Genomic DNA, 19,508 nt, shown 5'->3' with positions numbered 1-19,508 from the left:
ATATTATTTTTGTGTAACTACTTTCACGATAGTTAAAATATATTCTTTAACTAAGTTTTCTGTACCTCTTCTAGACGCTATGGTAGCACTGGAACATTAAATTTGACGCTGATGACTCTCCTATAGCCGGCCGCGGTGGCCGAGGGGTTCTAGGTGCTTCAGTCCGAAACCGCGCGACTGCCGCCGTTGGATAAGCAGCTGAGCAGCAAGTCGTATACTCCTAGCTCACTCATTTGTTACATAGTTTAATTCTTAATTTCTTTGCGTGTTTTTGGTACTTGCATTGTTTAATTCATAAATTTCGGGCGTATTATAGTATTTGAGAGTGTAGCATCGCGTTTTAGTACCTGAATAGTGTAAATTCGCTTAGTCTCCTTCCGCCGCCGAGCAGTGTCAACAGTGCGCAAGTAGCAGCATTACTGCATTTACTAGGCAATCTTGTATTTTAATAACCGTTTAAATTTTGTTGATTTGTTTGCGCTCTCTGTAGATTAGTTCAGACGTTCTTTGCAAAACAGTTTTTAGCATGGATAGGGACTGCAACTGCTGTGGTCGGATGCAGGCTGAGTTGGCATCCCTTCGCTCCCAGCTTCAGGCAGTGTTGGCTTCGGTCACACAGCTTGAGGCTGTTGCCAATGGGCATCACTGTGGGGGTCCGGATGGGGGTTTGTCGGGGACGGCCAGCTCGTCCCACGCATCCCCTGATCGGACTACGACTGTGGTTGCCCGGGTTACTGCCCGCATTGAGGCTGATCCCTCACCTGTGGTAGAGTGAGAGGTCGTCTCAAGGTGTGGCAGGGGGCGAAAGACATTCCAGAGGGCTGAACGGAAAGCCTCTCCAGTTTGTCTGACGAACCGGTTTCAGGCTCTGTCTCAGGCTGATACTGATCTTCGGCCTGACATGGCTGCTTGTCCTGTTCCAGAGGTTGCCCCTCAGTCTGCAAGATCCGGGCAGTCGCAGAGGGTGGGCTTACTGGTAGTTGGGAGCTCCAACGTCAGGCGCGTAATGGGGCCCCTTAGGGAAATGGCAGCAAGAGAGGGGAAGAAAACCAATGTGCACTCCGTGTGCATACCGGGGGGAGTCATTCCAGATGTGGAAAGGGTCCTTCCGGATGCAATGAAGGGTACAGGGTGCACCCATCTGCAGGTGGTCGCTCATGTCGGCACCAATGATGTGTGTCGCTATGGATCGGAGGAAATCCTCTCTGGCTTCCGGCGGCTATCTGATTTGGTGAAGACTGCCAGTCTCGCTAGCGGGATGAAAGCAGAGCTCACCATCTGCAGCATCGTCGACAGGACTGACTGCAGACCTTTGGTACAGAGCCGAGTGGAGGGTCTGAATCAGAGGCTGAGGCGGTTCTGCGACCGTGTGGGCTGCAGATTCCTCGACTTGCGCCATAGGGTGGTGGGATTTCGGGTTCCGCTGGATAGGTCAGGAGTCCACTACACGCAACAAGTGGCTACACGGGTAGCAGGGGTTGTGTGGCGTGGGCTGGGCGGTTTTTTAGGTTAGATGGCCTTGGGCAAGTACAGAAAGGGCAACAGCCTCAACGGGTGCGGGGCAAAGTCAGGACATGCGGGGACCAAGCAGCAATCGCTATTGTAATTGTCAACTGTCGATGCTGCGTTGGTAAAGTACCAGAACTTCAAGCGCTGATAGAAAGCACCGAAGCTGAAATCGTTATAGGCACAGAAAGCTGGCTTAAGCCAGAGATAAATTCTGCCGAAATTTTTACAAAGGTACAGACGGTGTTTAGAAAGGATAGATTGCATGCAACCGGTGGTGGAGTGTTCGTCGCTGTTAGTAGTAGTTTATCCTGTAGTGAAGTAGAAGTGGATAGTTCCTGTGAATTATTATGGGTGGAGGTTACACTCAACAACCGAACTAGTTTAATAATTGGCTCCTTTTACCGACCTCCCGACTCAGCAGCATTAGTGGCAGAACAACTGAGAGAAAATTTGGAATACATTTCACATAAATTTTCTCAGCATGTTATAGTCTTAGGTGGAGATTTCAATTAACCAGATATAGACTGGGACACTCAGATGTTTAGGACGGGTGGTAGGGACAGAGCATTGAGTGACATTATACTGGGTGCACTATCCGAAAATTACCTCGAGCAATTAAACAGAGAACCGACTCGTGGAGATAACATCTTGGACCTACTGATAACAAACAGACCCGAACTTTTCGACTCTGTATGTACAGAACAGGGAATCAGTCATCATAAGGCCGTTGCAGCATCCCTGAATGTGGAAGTTAATAGGAATATAAAAAAAGGGAGGAAGGTTTATCTGTTTAGCAAGAGTAATAGAAGGCAGATTTCAGACTACCTAACAGATCAAAACGAAAATTTCTGTTCCGACACTGACAATGTTGAGTGTTTATGGAAAAAGTTCAAGGCAATCGTAAAATGCGTTTTAGACAGGTACGTGCCGAGTAAAACTGTGAGGGACGGGAAAAACCCACCGTGGTACAACAACAAAGTTAGGAAACTACTGCGAAAGCAAAGAGAGCTCCACTCCAAGTTTAAACGCAGCCAAAACCTCTCAGACAAAGAGAAGCTAAACGATGTCAAAGTTAGCGTAAGGAGGGCTATGCGTGAAGCGTTCAGTGAATTCGAAAGTAAAATTCTATGTACTGACTTGACAGAAAATCCTACGAAGTTCTGGTCTTACGTTAAATCAGTAAGTGGCTCGAAACAGCATATCCAGACACTACGGGATGATGATGGCATTGAAACAGAGGATGACACGCGTAAAGCTGAAATACTAAACACCTTTTTCCAAAGCTGTTTCACAGAGGAAGACCGCACTGCAGTTCCTTCTCTAAATCCTCGCACAAACGAAAAAATGGCTGACATCGAAATAAGTGGTCAAGGAATAGAAAAGCAACTGGAATCACTCAATAGAGGAAAGTCCACTGGACCTGACGGGATACCAATTCGATTCTACACAGAGTACGCGAAAGAACTTGCCCCCCTTCTAACAGCCGTGTACCGCAAGTCTCTAGAGGAACGGAGGGTTCCAAATGATTGGAAAAGAGCACAGATAGTCCCAGTCTTCAAGAAGGGTCGTCGAGCAGATGCGCAAAACTATAGACCTATATCTCTGACGTCGAATTTTAGAACATGTTTTTTGCTCGAGTATCATGTCGTTTTTGAAAACCCAGAATCTACTATGTAGGAATCAACATGGATTCCGGAAACAGCGATCGTGTGAGACCCAACTCGCTTTATTTGTTCATGAGACCCAGAAAATATTAGATACAGGCTCCCAGGTAGATGCTATTTTTCTTGACTTCCGGAAGGCGTTCGATACAGTTCCGCACTGTCGCCTGATAAACAAAGTAAGAGCCTACGGAATATCAGACCAGCTGTGTGGCTGGATTGAAGAGTTTTTAGCAAACAGAACACAGCATGTTGTTATCAATGGAGAGACGTCTACAGACGTTAAAGTAACCTCTGGCGTGCCACAGGGGAGTGTTATGGGACCATTGCTTTTCACAATATATATAAATGACTTAGTAGATAGTGTCGGAAGTTCCATGCGGCTTTTCGCGGATGATGCTGTAGTATACAGAGAAGTTGCAGCATTAGAAAATTGTAGCGAAATGCAGGAAGATCTGCAGCGGATAGACACTTGGTGCAGGGCACTCCCAGGCAACTGACCCTTAACATAGACAAATGTAATGTATTGCGAATACATAGAAAGAAGGATCCTTTATTGTATGATTATATGATAGCGGAACAAACACTGGTAGCAGTTACTTCTGTAAAATATCTCGGAGTATGCGTGCGGAACGATTTGAAGTGGAATGATCATATAAAATTAATTGTTGGTAAGGCGGGTACCAGGTTGAGATTCATTGGGAGAGTGCTTAGAAAATGTAGTCCATCAACAAAGGAGGTGGCTTACAAAACAGTCGTTCGACCTATACTTGAGTATTGCTCATCAGTGTGGGATCCGTACCAGATCGGTCTGACGGAGGAGATAGAGAAGATCCAAAGAAGAGCGGCGCGTTTCGTCACAGGGCTATTTGGTAACCGTGATAGTGTTACGGAGATGTTTAATAAACTCAAGTGGCAGACTCTGCAAGAGAGGCGCTCTGCATCGCGGTGTAGCTTGCTCGCCAGGTTTCGAGAGGGTGCGTTTCTGGATGAGGTATCGAATATATTGCTTCCCCCTACTTATACCTCCCGAGGAGATCACGAATGTAAAATTAGAGAGATTAGAGCGCGCACGGAGGCTTTCAGACAGTCGTTCTTCCCGCGAACCACACGCGACTGGAACAGGAAAGGGAGGTAATGACAGTGGCACGTAAAGTGCCCTCCGCCACACACCGTTGGGTGGCTTGCGGAGTATAAATGTAGATGTAGATGCTACGGTCGCAGGTTCGAATCGTGCCTCGGGCATGGATGTGTGTGATGTCCTTAGGTTAGTTAGGTTTAAGTAGTTCTAAGTTCTAGGGGACTGATGACCTTAGAAGTTAAGTCCCATAGTGCTCAGAGCCATTTGAACCAGATAAAATTTGCGGTTGCGTGATTCGCTTCATTATCCTTTGAAATAAAACCAAGCACTGCAGGCCAACGAAAAAGTGAATAAAAGAAGCAGTAAGCGTTAAAGAAGTGAGATAAATTAGGAAGCGCGACTAGGAAAAAAACGCGTGCTACGCTGAAGTCAGTTGCAAGTATTCTGAGAAACTGCGCCATTTCACGGAAAGGGTGCGAAAACTTAGATGGGTGAGCAAGATACTCATAAGAAAGCGTCTATTGTTCGCAACCTTTTAATCAATATTAATTATGGTAACACTGGAACATAAAATATGTCGCTGATGACTCTCCTACAGATGACACTGTCAACAACAAAACAAATAGATTTAGATTTTGATGAAAGAATAATGTATGAACCTGTGACCACCAGTTAGGCTGTCCACTTATTGCCAGTGTCGTTCATGTGATGACTGATACAGTATCTTCGTATTACACGATATTTTCTTTTATTGTAGTCTTTTTATTGAACCTTCAAATACTAAGTTATGGTATGTGTAATGTCTATGAAAAATTGCTAGGGTTGGAACGTTAATAGTGGCAACAATTTATTTACAGCTCGTACAAAATAGATACGTGTTTCAAAGTTTTACCGACCTTCAAACTAGTCACCAGAATTGTGTATAACCCGCTGCCGGCGATATGGAAGTCGTAGAATATTCTGAGCAGTGCCAGTTGTGTTGACAGTTTTTGCGGCGCGGTCTACTAACTGACGAATTCGTAGCAGTTCTGAAGCGAATGCCGTGAAGTGTTTCCTTCAGTTTAGAAATCGAGTTTAACTCGCCAGGGCTTAAGACAGCGGAGTGCAGTAGGTGGTACAGCATTTAGCAGCCCCATCAGTCAAACAAATCAGTAACAGCCTGCACTGTACCTGCTTGAGCATTGTCCTGCAAAATGATGGTCAGGTCCTGCTGAAAGTGTCACCACTTGTGTCTCTATGATGTTTATTTTTGGAACACAACCTACGACCAGCTTAGAGGCAGAAGTGATGATACTTTCTGCAGGACCTGACGATCATTTTGCAGAACAATGCTCAAGCACGTACAGTGCAAGCTGTTACTGATTTGTTTGACTGTTGGGGTTGCTAAGTGCTATACCACCTACTGCACTCCCGTAACTTAAGCCCTCGAGAGGTCAACTCGATTTCTAAACTGAAGGAAACATTTCACAGCATTCGCTTCAGAACTGCTACGAATTCGTCGGTCAGCAGACCGCGCCGCTCGAACTGTCAACACAACTGGCACTGATGAAAATATCCTACGACTTCCACATCGCTGGCAACGGGTTATACACAATGCTGGTGACTACTCTGAAGGTCAGTAAAACTTTGAAATACGTATCTATTTTGTACGAGCTGTAAATAAATAGTTACCACTATTAAAATTCGAACCCCCTTAGAAACACACATTGAATTTCCTCTCACCGACATTACAAAAGGAGAGAGTGGGAAATTTGTAGTGGCCTCACTAAAAACGCCATCCATTTGAGTCATTTATGGAGATCTTTAAAAACCTAAGCCTGAATGGCTGGATGCATGTAGGAACTCCACTGCTCCCGAATCCTAGGCCACTTCGTAGTATCTCAAAATGTGAGAATAACGGACTTCTGCCTGCTAGAAGAAAATGTTACCATAGTTTGTGCAGCTATCATTTTATACTGTGTATGATCATACTCCTTTTTGTTGAACTGGGGTGCAGACTCAAATATTAGATGTAAATTTTCCTTTACGATTCAGATTTGAATATATTCTAATATTTCAGTTGGTAAGCTAATTTCTCACGACAGCATAGTGATATATTCAGAGATTAATCAGATACTGCGATACTGTTTATGAGACAGTCCGTCTCATTTGGCAGACGAGCTGCCTCGTGCAACAGTACTGGTAGTATTGTTATTCAGTTTTGTGACACAGAAAAGCTACCAGGTTCTCCCGTGTAGCAAAACTGCAAATACGAGCAGCCGACTAGATCTAACAGTTGTAGTTAGTTTGTCTGTTGGGTGGTCGCTTAGCAGAGGTTAAGAGCGTCTCTCAGTCTGCCGACTTCGTGGAAGACGGGACAACTGGATGAGAAAAGGTGCGCAAGTAAGTCGATACCTGAGGTCACGGTGCTGTTAGCTGGCTGCAGGAAGACGCAGCTGGCACAAAATAGCTTCGTTAGCTACCTTCAGCAAGGATACCGTTACGACGAACATTGAAAGTTAACAAGCTACGGAGTGCCTCCCAGTTGAGGAGAGAAGCCGCATAAATGCTTCTCTTTCTTGTACCACGTACTGCATAGCCATGTGGAGCAGCCGCTGGGAGCCTGGAACATACGTATTACATCGTTGTACCGCCACAAGGGATTCCGAAATACACACAAAGAGCAGGTCGGTTTTCTTCAGAGAAGAAACTGGAGGAGGAGTATAAACGACTGAAATATCTGGTCAGCGTGTTGCTGTTCAGATCGCACTGCAGGCTTCCTGAAGCCGGCGCTGTCCCCCCTAGACACCGGCTTCCGCAACGACGTACACAATCCTCTTGTGGCGTAGTCATGAACCCCTCCGCCCTTTTAATTGTTACCAATGATTCGTTATTTACATAGGTCTTAACAACAATTTTTATTCCTGTAAGACTTTATACTAGTTTTTCGAGATTGTTATCCTTTCAGACAACTTACCATTTGCTTAAGGAACAATAATTATTGGCAGTTATTAGAAATTTTCTTTTTAATACATAACACCGAGGACTATACTACAGTGCGATTTTCATTTTCAGTCTTCGGTAGATATCCAACAGATGACCTGCTGCTTGGCCAACCGGTAGGTAATCTTGTATCCTCAGATCTTCGCTGAACGACGTTTAACGTCAGCTACATTACTGACCGCAAAAAGAATCAATATGTTTTACGATTTCATTAATTCTGTGGCTAGTGAGTACCTCTACCGTCCCGGTGAGATTTTCTATTCCATTAATTTCCGTGTAATTTTAATGCCCTTATCAAGCTCAGGCTTCCACGTTAGCTCAGTTTCGTGCTATTGCACTGGCCCTGCGCTGGTCTTTCGGATACAGTCTCTATAAACTGTCACTACACCCGAAAAACAACAAAACTATTCATATTAAGCCATCAGGCCAAATCAGTTTGCTGCAGTCCTGCTTTCATTCTTCCTATAGCCATCCATCGCAGGAAGTCTGGCAGGCGAATTCTCTATAACACGCTGCACCATGCGTGACTGTGTAAATAGTGACTGTGGATGTGACTGATATGTGCACTGACGTCATCGTTGGTGTGGTTTTCCGTTGACCAGAATGTCATCTTTCATGAAGAGCACGATCGTACGGACATCTGTTGACAGTTTGTATGATTATATAGTGAATTATGTCCCTACAACACTTAACGGAAATGCAAATATTGTTTCCTTGAAAAGAAAAGTAGCGACGTCCTTACACATTTTAAGATTGTCTTCAGTAACTAATAACGTCGTCATGGACATGATGTTAATCCTCCATTTTATTTCTAGTGGCATGCTCACAGCATATTATTACAATTTAATGGTAGGTTTGAAGATACCCATCAGACTGATTAGGAAAATGCGAATACTGTAAGGAAGATGTGAAAGTTTAATTCTGAAGACTGAACATTAAAAACTCGGGCAACATGCCTGTTCCTGACAAAATATGAATGAAAAATAAATTCTAATGACAACAATTCACTTTAACCTTTGCTCTACACAAGGCAATCAGTTTTTTACATAACACAAAGTAAGGATATACCCCTACTCTGATCTATACCTCATGGACATTGTCGGACCAAAATTAAACTAATTGGTTTGCGGTTGGAAAATAGAGTTCACACACAAGTAAACGCGGGAAGCTTAAGAACTGTGACGGCGCACGTAGTAGCTATGACGCGACCCTCCTTTGATGTAAATGTAGCTTTATTGTTATACATTTTAATGCAAATAGTCAGTAACATATGAATGATTTATATTCGATATCTGAAAACGAGCAGAAACATGAATATAATAACTATTTGTTTTGCAAACATTCCAGTTGTAACAATTCCACTTGACACTCCCACTCGTGACTATTGCTACAATAGCATTTTGATCATGGTTAATATCATATCGATTTTTCATCTTCAAAGCCACAAAAGTGTAGTTAAAACACCGCATATGACAATTACCATTTCTTATTATTCACTCGTTATTGTTAGCTCTAATGGCTTGAGTCAATGTTAATCAGAACTCTACTTGTTTAAGAAATTTATCACATTTCTTCAAATCAATCGCTAATGAATATTCTCTGTATTTTACCCATTTCGGGTGGAGAACACTTCAGCTGTTTTCGTAAATCGCACTGTAGGAAATACTGCACCAGCCACAAATTTTCTTGAAATGATTTTATTATACTGCTACTAGTTTCAGGCCTGACCTCATCGTCTGATGGTAGTGTTGACTTCTTTTACATTTGTGTTATCCTAAAAAAAAAAACCTTTACTTATTATAGGTCAAAGGTCACTTTTTCAGCTAGACACATTTTGTTAAATGCTATAGGAAGTATTATTGTCATTAGTTGAAACTTGCACTTTCTTAAGTCACGCACAATTCTATATGCCTTTCGGGGTGGTAACGACATTATTTTATCCATCCTTGCTGTCCCGTAGTATGTAAAGGAGAGCTTTTCACGTTGACAGAAATGTAAAAGAAGTGAACACTACTATCTGACGATGGGCTTGAGCCAGAAACTAGTAATGGTATCATAAAATCATTTCAGGACAACTTGTGGCTGATTGCAGTATTTCGTACTGTTTAATAAATATTATCTCTAATCAATATTCTCCCTCTCATCATGTGTCCCCTGCTGTGTTCAGCGCTTAATTTATCTCACATCTTATATCCATTATTATTCCATGTAATCCCGTTCCTCAGAATTTTGCCTGCCTCCATTCGACTACGCACTCCTACACGAAAATACATGCGCGATGAAATCAAAAATCACGCATTGGAAACACTACAATGCCTAACGACTGTCTTACACGTAACCGAAGAACTTGGAATTTGTTGCTATGATGGGATTACCTGAGATACGCAGCTGGACATTACAATTACAGTACCAGGCAGGAAAGTGAATAAAAAATTCCATATTGTGCGTATACAGGGTGTATTACATAAAACTTGCACCGCAAAACTGCAGAAATGGAAAGTGCCATTGATGTGTGGTTTTCGCAGAATGGACTCGTTTTGTTAGCCAATATATAGATTGTAATAATACTTAGTTTATTTTTTGTGTATACATACACTTTCTGATTGGGACAATGCCTATTGACGTTAATATACTGAAAGAAGGGTAAATTAGAATGTCATAGGCGCTAGTTGGACGATTCTAGTGCGGATCGCTTACGAGGCATCATATTTTTAAATGTCCTCACTTCGACACTTGTACAATACCTGCGGCGTAACACACACTAAAGAACAACCCAAGTGCATACACTAGTTATGTGGATTCTGACCAGTAACGAGACAATTGGCAATCACAGGTTGTGCTCAAAATGACCACCGGCAGAGGCAGTACATGCTTTCAGCCCGGTATGGAACGACTGCTGCACACGTGCTAGCATTTCAGCGGAGATGTCTGAGCAAGCTCGTCTTTCTGCTTTCCCCAAAGAAAGAAGTCTACAGGCGTCAAATCCCGAAAACGAGGCCGGCCGCTGTGGCCGAGCGGTTCTAGGTGCTTCAGTTCGGAACTGCGCTGCTGCTATGGTCGCAGCTTCGAATCCTGCCTCGGGCATGAATGTGTGTGATGTCCGTAGGTTATTTAGGTTTAAGTAGTTCTCAGTCTAGGGGACTGATGACCTCAGTTGTTAAGTCCAATAGTGCTCAGAGCCATTTGAGCCGAAAACGAGATAGCCAAGACAAATGTTGGAAACAATTCGTCAAGACATGTTGTAGTACTTCGTGCAATGTGGGCTGGACAGCCATCATGTTGGTACCGCAGATTCCTCCTAATCTGCCGAGGAACCTCTTCCAACATGCGGAGAAGATATACGTTAGGACGCCGCGATACTTGTGTGTGTTCAGTGTTACGTCTGTGACAAAGTGGGCCACGAGCTCATGATTCACTATCCCTTACCACACATTTACGCTCCATAGTCGCTGACGTTACATCTGACGATGCCAACGGAGATTGTCAAGAGACCAGTAGCGCATGATCCGGCGGTTTACCTGGCCGTGATCGGTAAATGTTGTTTCATCGCAAAACAAGATAAATGATACATCTGGCTTGTCCTGTCTTAATGACCATGTGTGGAAGTGCAGATGTTACCACTATTGTCAAAACCGTTTCAATGCAGCTCTTGATGCAGAGAGATGCTATAGGGATGAAACCTATGTCAATGGGGTAAGCATAGGACACTTTGCTGATTCATGGCACTTCCTCGAGCGATTGCGCGGTAGCTAACGTGCGGGTCAACTGCAACAGCAGCATGAACGTTAATTTCCCCCTCTTATGTCGTCACTTATTTCTATTTGTTACGTTGTCTATGTGTTACACTACCACTTTCACGTAACTGGTTGAAGAAGTTGATAAATAATTACCGAGATAGTTGACGTCTATGGGGATATACCGACAAGAACGAACTGCATTCTTCCTACACTCTCCATACACCATGAGCACATCGGCTTTTTCTGCATTGATAAATTCCATCGTCCACGACCTACAGCTTGGACTGTCACACAATAGCTGACTAGCAAGTCGCAATGCACTCAGGAAACACACAAGCACACTGTAAGCAAACATAAAAACATCGAACCTAGCAACTCCGCATGTTGAACAGTACAAGCAAATGTCAGTGTGGATACTTTTCAAAGTACAGTATGTCGTAAACGACTCGCACGAGACTGCTGCAACAAGCACCACTCTCAATCTTATTTACCCTATTTTTAGTTTCTTAATCCCGATAGGCGTTGTTCCATTTAAAAATGTATGTTTGCACAAAAAATACCTCTTCTAAGTATTATTACAATCTGTTGATTGACTAATAATGCAAGTCTCTGACTACCAATCCGTTCTGTGAAAACGGCACATCAACAGCCCTTTCAATTTCCTCAATAAGTGCGGTGCAAGTTTTAAGTGATCCATCCTGCATAGTACAATATGAACAGTACGTGATTAATTTCGTAGGTGAATTGGTGGTATACAGGGTGATATTTGACTGTCAAAGCTGCCACCTCTGGCGGCAACAATGGCTCTAATCCGTCTGAACATTGTGACAGGATTTGTGATTGGTGTAAAGAATGGCAACTAACTCTAAATATAGATAAATGTAAATTAATGCAGATGAATAGGAAAAAGAATCCTGTAATGTTTGAATACTCCATTAGCAGTGTAGCGCTTGACACAGTCACGTCGATTAAATATTTGGGCGTAACATCGCAGAGCGATATGAAGTGGGACAAGCGTGTAATTGGCAGTTGTGGGGAAGGCGGATCGTCGTCTTCGGTTCATTGGTAGAATTTTGGGAAGATGTGGTTCATCTGGAAAGGAGACCGCTTATAAAACACTAATACGACCTATTCTTGAGTACTGCTCGAGCGTTTGGGATCCCTATCAGGTCGGATTGAGGGAGGACATAGAAGCAATTCAGATGCGGGCTGCTAGATTGTTACTGGTGGGTTTCATCACGCTAGCGTTACGGAAATGCTTCAGGAACTCGAGTGGGAGTCTCTGGAGGAAAGGAGGCGTTCTTTTCGTGAATCGATATTGAGGAAATTTAGAGAACCAGCATTTGAGGCTGACTGCAGCACAATTTTACTGCTGCCAACTTACATTTCGCGGAAAGACCACAAAGATAAGATCAGAGAGATTAGAGCTCGTACAGAGGCATATAGGCAATCATTTTTCCCTCGTTGTGTTTGGGAGTGGAACAGGAAGAGATGATGCTAGTTGTGGTACGAGGTACCCTCCGCCACGCACCGTATGGTGGATTGCGGAATATGTATGTAGATGTAGACGTAGATCTCCATTGGCTACTACATAACTCTTTCTGTTCAGCTTAGTGTTTTTAATGATGGTTTTAATCGCATTTTTTCGTGTAAAGTACTCCTTATTACTGTTTAGGTGCTCATTTGATCAATTTTATCTCTGACGCCGTCTCATTTTTCACTTGTCTGGAAATAAATAAAGAATGGCTGATCTAATTTGTCTTCTCCTGGTAGTTGTGGAATAATGCGATAGCGAAGAGAGGCGCACTCGTGTCTTTGTACCATATTTATTAATAAATCACTGGGTGTTACGAAACGTGGGTGTGGAGTGCATTACTAGAATTAATGTATCTGTATTGTCTTTAGGAGGAGAAGTAGAGATTACTGACGGAACTCAGCCACAAGATTTCTTCCACCAGTCTTAGCAACAGCACTAGAAGTCGAACTGAACATGAATTACAGATACGGATACGTCATTCCATGTTGCTTCAGCTGTATGCCAGAGTTCATCAATCGCAGAGGCTGACGAGTGGTGGAGAGCCAGTAACTGAGCGACCAATGACCAGATATTTTCAAAGAATAAGAGAGTTGAGGAACGGGCTGGCCAGGGCAACTGTCTATATCGAGATAGCAACAGAGCATGGGAAACGTGCGGTTTTGAGTTGTTTTCTAGAAAGACAAAGAAGACCCAGCTGGTAGCGAACAACCGCCGAACTAAACACACCAAAGTGTAACGCATGCTGTCTAAACTACCGGATATGCGAACCGCAGGTGAACTTGTGTATTCAAAAGCACACCATACCAATACTCCATGTGCTAGGCCCATAGCACAATAACGAATATAATTTGCCAATATTCGTTCTTCTCGTAGCTTGCACACACGGGTACAGGCATTGTTGAGAAATAGTTGGACCGGGACTCGTCAGAAGAGACGACGTAGTGCCACTTATGCGTCCGGTGTTGTGGTCGGACCGGCCATTGTCGGGCGCCACTCTCTATTCCCGCGTCAAGGGAAGCCGCAACAATGGTCACCGTGGTGCTTCAGACGAAGTCGTATTGTTTGTTTGGATACTTGCCTTCCTCCAAACAAGCCCATTTCCTGGCTCAAGGTGCATGAAGTGGCTGTTAGATATTGCACTTCCGAGCCAACAGTACGTCTGTCCTCTCTAGCCACGCGGTAAGTTTGATGTTCTGCATGGCGAGGAGTATGACCCTCTGGAATTCAACACTGCAATGCAATATTTGCATGACAGCGATGGGGTACTGATCAATGCCGTAACGGTCCGGTTACGTTCGCTGTTGTTTTGTTGTGGTCTTAAAAAAAAAAAAAAAAAAAAAAAAAAATGGCTCTGAGCACTATGGGACTTAACTTCTGAGGTCATCAGTTCCCTAGAACTTAGAGCTACTTATACCTAACTAACCTAAGGACACCACAAACATACATGCCCGAGGCAGGATTCGAACCTGCGGTCTTCAGTCCGAAGACTGGTTTCATGCAGCTCTCCATGTTACTCTATCCTGTACGAGCCTCTTCATATAGGAAAAACTAGTACAACTTACATCTTTCGAATCTGCTAGCTGTATTCATCTCTTGGTCTTCCTCTACGATCTTTACCCCTCCCCCCCCTCCCCCCCCCCCTCCCACACTTCACTGGAACACAAAATTGGTGACCCCTTAATGTCTAAATTGTTTATCGCCCACATTTCACTTCCATACATGGCAACACTCAACGTACAAATACCTTCAGAAAGGACTTTCTAGTACTTGAATCTATATTTGATGTTAAATTTTTCTTCTTCAGAAATGCTTTTCTTGCCATTTCCAGTCTAAATTTTAATATCCTCTCTACTTCGTCCATCATCAGTTATTTTGCTGCCAAGTAGCAAAACTCATGTACTGCTTTAAGTGTCTTGCTTCCTAATCTGATTCCCTTAGCATCATCTGATTTAATTTGACTACATCCCATTATCCTTGTTTCGCTTTTTTTAATGTTCATCTTACATTTTCCTTTTAAGGCATTGCCGATTCCGTTCAACTGGTCTCCAAAGTCGTTTGCTGTCTCTGACGGAATTAAGATGTGATCGTCAAACCTTAAAGTTTTTATTTCTTCTCCCTGAACTTTAATTCCTACTCCAAATTTTTCTTAGATTTCCTTTACAATGTACAGATTGAATAACATCGGGGATAGGCTACAACGGTATCTCACTCCCTTCTCAACCACTGCTTTCCTTTCATACCCTTTGTCTCTTGTAACTGTCGTTTGATTTCTGTACAAGTTTATATATATCTATCGCTCCTTGTATTTTACCCATGATGCCTTTAGAATTTCAAAGGGAGTATTCCAGTCAACATGGTCAAAAGCTTTCTCTAACTCTACAAATGTTAAAAACGTAAGTTTGTCTTTCCTTAATCTATCTAGGGTCAGTATTGCCTCACATGTTCCTACATTTCTTCGAAATCAAAACTGATGTTCCCCGACGTCAGCTTCCACCAGTTTTTTCATTCTTCTGTAAAGTACTCGTGTTAGTATTTTGCAGGCTATGACTCATAAAATTGATGGTTCGGTAATTTTCACACCTTTCAGCACCTGCTTTCTTTGGAATAGGAATTACTACATCACTCTTGAAGTCTGAGGGTGTTTTGCCTGACTCATACATCTTGCACACCAGATGGAAGAGTTTTGTCAAGGTTGGTTCTCCAAACTCTATCAGTAGCTCTGATAGAATGTCGTCTACCCCCCCCCCCCCCCCCCACTTCCCTTTCTATAATAATGCCTTCATCTCCCTTGTATATATATTCGCTGTACATTCCATTTTTCGTTTCTCAATAAAGTGTTAGCTCAAAATGTGGTTCTGGAATGATGCATTGGAATTTTGTGCAGATTCATGGAATAAGAACTGCAAGTGTGGTGAAATCCTGTTATTAATTGTTTTTGGAAAATTTGTTATTTATTCTCGATTATTAAGTGCACACGAGCCCCCGGGGGCAGCATACTTGGACAGAGGGTGCGTGGGCGGTGCAGGCGAGAAAACAGTGAGCAAGACAGCACTGAGTCCACAGAAGCTACTTCCGTGCCCAAAGAGGGTAGTTGCTTTGAGCTCGCTACTGATTGACCTAATTTTTTACTCGCCAAGCCAAAATAATAGTTACTAATATTAAATGAATTTCTGTAAAGGATATTCAGTTATTACAAGACGCAGTTAATGTAAATGTTTTTACGGTATATACTCAGAACATCGTGATCAGAAATTCACTGTTTTTCTTTTACAAAATGAGAGGATCTGAGTGTTAGTTTCAATGAATTAGAGTGTAATGCATTTTTTTAATTTAATCTCTGACACGTAAAATTGCGAAAGTTGTTTACTCTTAGAATTAACGAAGAGTACTCTTTGTCTTATAACTCATTCTTAGCAGCGAAACTTTACTGTCACAGGAAGTTGGACATTCAGTCGCAGTGAGATCGCATATTTTACAGCCTCAATGTGTCTTTCATACCAGAAAAGTTACAATAATCGAAGATTTTTATGTTAGGCCTCTAATGCGTTCCGCTCATCTGAGCAAGTGCATCAGAATTAAATTTATTACTGAATTTTAGCTCTCTGGAAGCGATGGTTGGAATTAGTCAAACCCAAACTTTTAGCATAAATAGCAGAACAGCCGCAAAGCGAGCAGCGGTATCGCGGAACAATAAAGCAGTCTTGACAGGTCACGATCTTGCCACTGTTAAATTCCGATACGTGCGGTTGCACTGAAATGCTAATCACTTGCATATCCAGGCAGGTATGTAGCACATTTCATGCAAGTTTGACATTTATGTTGCAGTCTTCATGGTGTTTCAGTTTAATGGCTAGTGGGGCCAGTGGCATATTTAACATTTCAGGCGTAGTTTCCTGTCTTGTGCAGTTGCGTTAACTTCTCTTGGTTGCTAACCAATTTTCCCCTTAACATCATCAGTGTATAACATTACATTGGTATATGCAGCTGTACAAGACGTTTAATACTGAGAAGCAAAGCCTCAACGAATTCATGCTGAACATGATAAAATCGCTGGGAAAGAAGTGGTAGCTTCCTGTATTGAAAAAGTTTCCAGATAAATATGACGCGGTGATCGATTTGTATCAGTGTCAGACACATCTGTTGCGGGTAAGAGGGAATCGGCGCCGAGGAGAGAACGCTTCCCGTTTCCCCGCTACTACGCGGCTCAGCGTCCGACTAACGTGTCCTCCGATTTTAGCCGCGGAGGCAGGTGCAACGCTCCCGTGACTCGTCCAACCCACAGAATGCTCGGGAAGTTGGCGACCGTCACTACAATACTATATTCTCATTACACATTTCTGAAACCAATGAAGAACCAGCACCAGCTACAGCAAATTACCAGCATATTGTCGACTTCAATAATTCTAATAATTGGTTGACACCTAGTTGCCGCCACGGGGACAGGGTATAAATACATAGGTTTCCGTGCCCTGCTTCAATCTCGTTCAAAATCTTCCGACTGTGCTGAAAAATAAAACTCTTAAAGTACTAAAATAACAGACGTTGCTCTATGTCCTGCACACAGCCCCTGCAACGCTGCTGAAAGGTGTGTTGCTTTACTAGTAGCATTTTAAGCATTTTATAAGACGACACTGCTGTACACCCCTAGGGATTTTAACGATATTTCTCGGCTTATCAAAAAATCTGTATCCTTCCTTATGTAGACCTTTTAAAGTTAATGCATTTTCTGGAGCGATTTTCCTAAGTTACAGTTATGAAGCACCTACAAAATACCTATTTGTTCCATTAAGACTTCATTACACTCCACCCACAAATGTCTTTATATGTAATAACATAAAATTCACTGGGTACCAAAGATGGTGATCAGGTTAGATGTTCCAGTAATTCGTATTCTCAGAGCAAAATCATCTTTCTGTTCATCGTAACAACTTTTTGATCCCGGCAGTCTAGGGAGACATGACAAATTTTCCCCAGTTGTTGTTTAAAGTTGTTCCATTGAGAACAACCATTGACGCATCGCAGAAAAAACGGAACTCACCTTTTTTCTGCTGAGCCATCGGCGTTCAGCCGCTGCTTAGACTGTAATTTTGTTTCCAGCATTACGAAGCGTACCAATGTCTCAGCCATGGCAAGCAATCGGCGCACAAAATTCGCTGGATCCATCTTGATTCCTTGTAAATATTGCTAAATAATTTTCGAATTTTGTTGCTTGTTTTTGGTTAATACTCAAAAAAATTCGTCACACATCTTGCAAAAAGTGCTCTCATAGCTAAGTCTTCATGTACATCATGGCCCATAGTTCCTTGTTATATGCCTGTGAGTTCATTTATTTCTTGTATCTTTAATAATACGTCTCTCATTGCTATACTATCCACTTCCTTGATATTTTGTGCGTGGCTGTAATTTTGGAACTTTTCCAATCACCTTCATAAGTCTAGATAGGTTTCTTAACTGTCACTTCAGACACTTTAGAATGAATTTCAGTTGGTGATAAATTCTCATAAACAATTTTTTTTTTGGAAAGACGAACACACAAAATCACTACTTTAAAAAGACGTATGCAAGAAACTGGAGAAATTCTTCCAAACTTCTATCAGCAAAACGTTATCACCGACGATCTGCATGTATTCTGTTAACCTGTCAAGCCCCTAATCATTTCTTTCTGTTGACCTTTTGTTTTCGAAGTATGATATGTGGGGTTTTAGTTCGAACTGATTGTCTTTATCTTCCTTATGGTCCTTTGCACGTAACTGCCATATCGTAAGGCGCTTGCGGTCATGTACGCTGCTCCATTACTTACGTACGTGCCGAATAGGTTCCAGGCATGTGATTCTGTTGCAATGGATGCAGAGCACAATTGACCCAAGTAGTCGCTGAGCATGTCGATCTGAGAGAGGCTACAGAGGCGCCAAGTGTAAAATACACTGCCCTGCAAAAAGCCTGAGATTTACCTTTTGAGAGGCGGACTGCTGTGAGACGTGCAAGAAGAGAGAATGAAGTTCTCGGAGATACCGACAGGGATGTGGAAGCATGTGAATTTTAAAAGTTTCCCGGCGAATTGACAGTTCAAACAAATTTCTGGCTTGCAGGCGGTCGTCGTTCAATACCTCGCACGATATTTCAACCGGGCACCTGCCAGTCATCTTCAGGTGAGCCGTCGCAGATTAGCGAAAACGTCCTCCGTTCCGCAATATATAGCGCGCTGTAACTATTCTACGCATGCGTCGAAAGCTTGATAGATGGACCACACTGCCCGCCGGCAGCGCCCTCGCTGGTAGAATAGCGTAACTCAAAGGCCCTCTGCGTTGCTGTTTGCCGCGGCCGTCGGCGTACTCTGTCGCCTTCGATTGGAGCAAATCGTGGAGATGATGGGATTCCATGCACTGTCCAGCTGGTAGTCGCTGTCACGATTCAACAGATTTTCCGCCAGGCGTATTTCTACGGATTCTTTAATAATGGAGTCCCAGATAGATGTTACTGTGAACTAAATCATTGTTTTGTCATACTACACTGAATGTCCAGTGGAAATACAATGTTCGGTAATAGCGGACTTGCTTGGCTGCAAAAGGCGGGTTTAACGTTGATGTTCAGGTGTCTGGACCCCTCCACCATCCTCCACACCTATAAATAACTCATCTTCCCTATCCTCTGCTACGCCCACCCTGCATGGATCGCCGCCCCTCCTACCTTTTACAAATCCCTTCAAATCCTAGAACGCCATGCCCTCTGCCTCGCCTATCGCATCCGCCTCCCATCTCCCTCACGGATCCTCTACGACCTCATCCCATTCCCGCACCTAGTCCTTTTCCTCAAACGAATACGGATCCTCTACACCTCCCGCAAACTTCATCCCCCCCCCCCCAACTGCTTGTCTCTCCAATCCTCTCCCACCCCAGTCCGCTGCCGCGCCTCCATTTCCACATCCCACCTACTCTCCATCTCTCCACTCTCCATACCATCGCCCAAGGTGGCTTCCACCAACTCCCCCTCCCTGATGATGC

At 43.2% G+C, this 19,508-nt stretch overlaps 1 protein-coding gene across 1 annotated transcript in view; it reads right to left on the bottom strand.

Annotated features, from left to right (window-relative positions):
* The window catches only part of LOC126456431 (guanylate cyclase 32E-like), a 566,897-nt gene extending 549,227 nt beyond the window's left edge, over positions 1-17,670 (bottom strand). Inside the window, exon 1 of the mRNA XM_050092180.1 lies at positions 17,546-17,670. Coding sequence (XP_049948137.1) covers positions 17,546-17,670 — 125 coding nt within the window. The remainder of the gene's footprint in view (positions 1-17,545) is intronic.
* Positions 17,671-19,508: the final 1,838 nt, after the last annotated feature.

The sequence above is a fragment of the Schistocerca serialis genome, chromosome 2, assembly GCF_023864345.2.
Source record: "Schistocerca serialis cubense isolate TAMUIC-IGC-003099 chromosome 2, iqSchSeri2.2, whole genome shotgun sequence".
Classification (NCBI taxonomy): Eukaryota; Metazoa; Arthropoda; class Insecta; order Orthoptera; family Acrididae; genus Schistocerca; species Schistocerca serialis.
The sequence above is the reverse complement of the archived record's forward strand: the minus strand, read 5'-3'. Positions and strand labels throughout refer to the sequence as shown.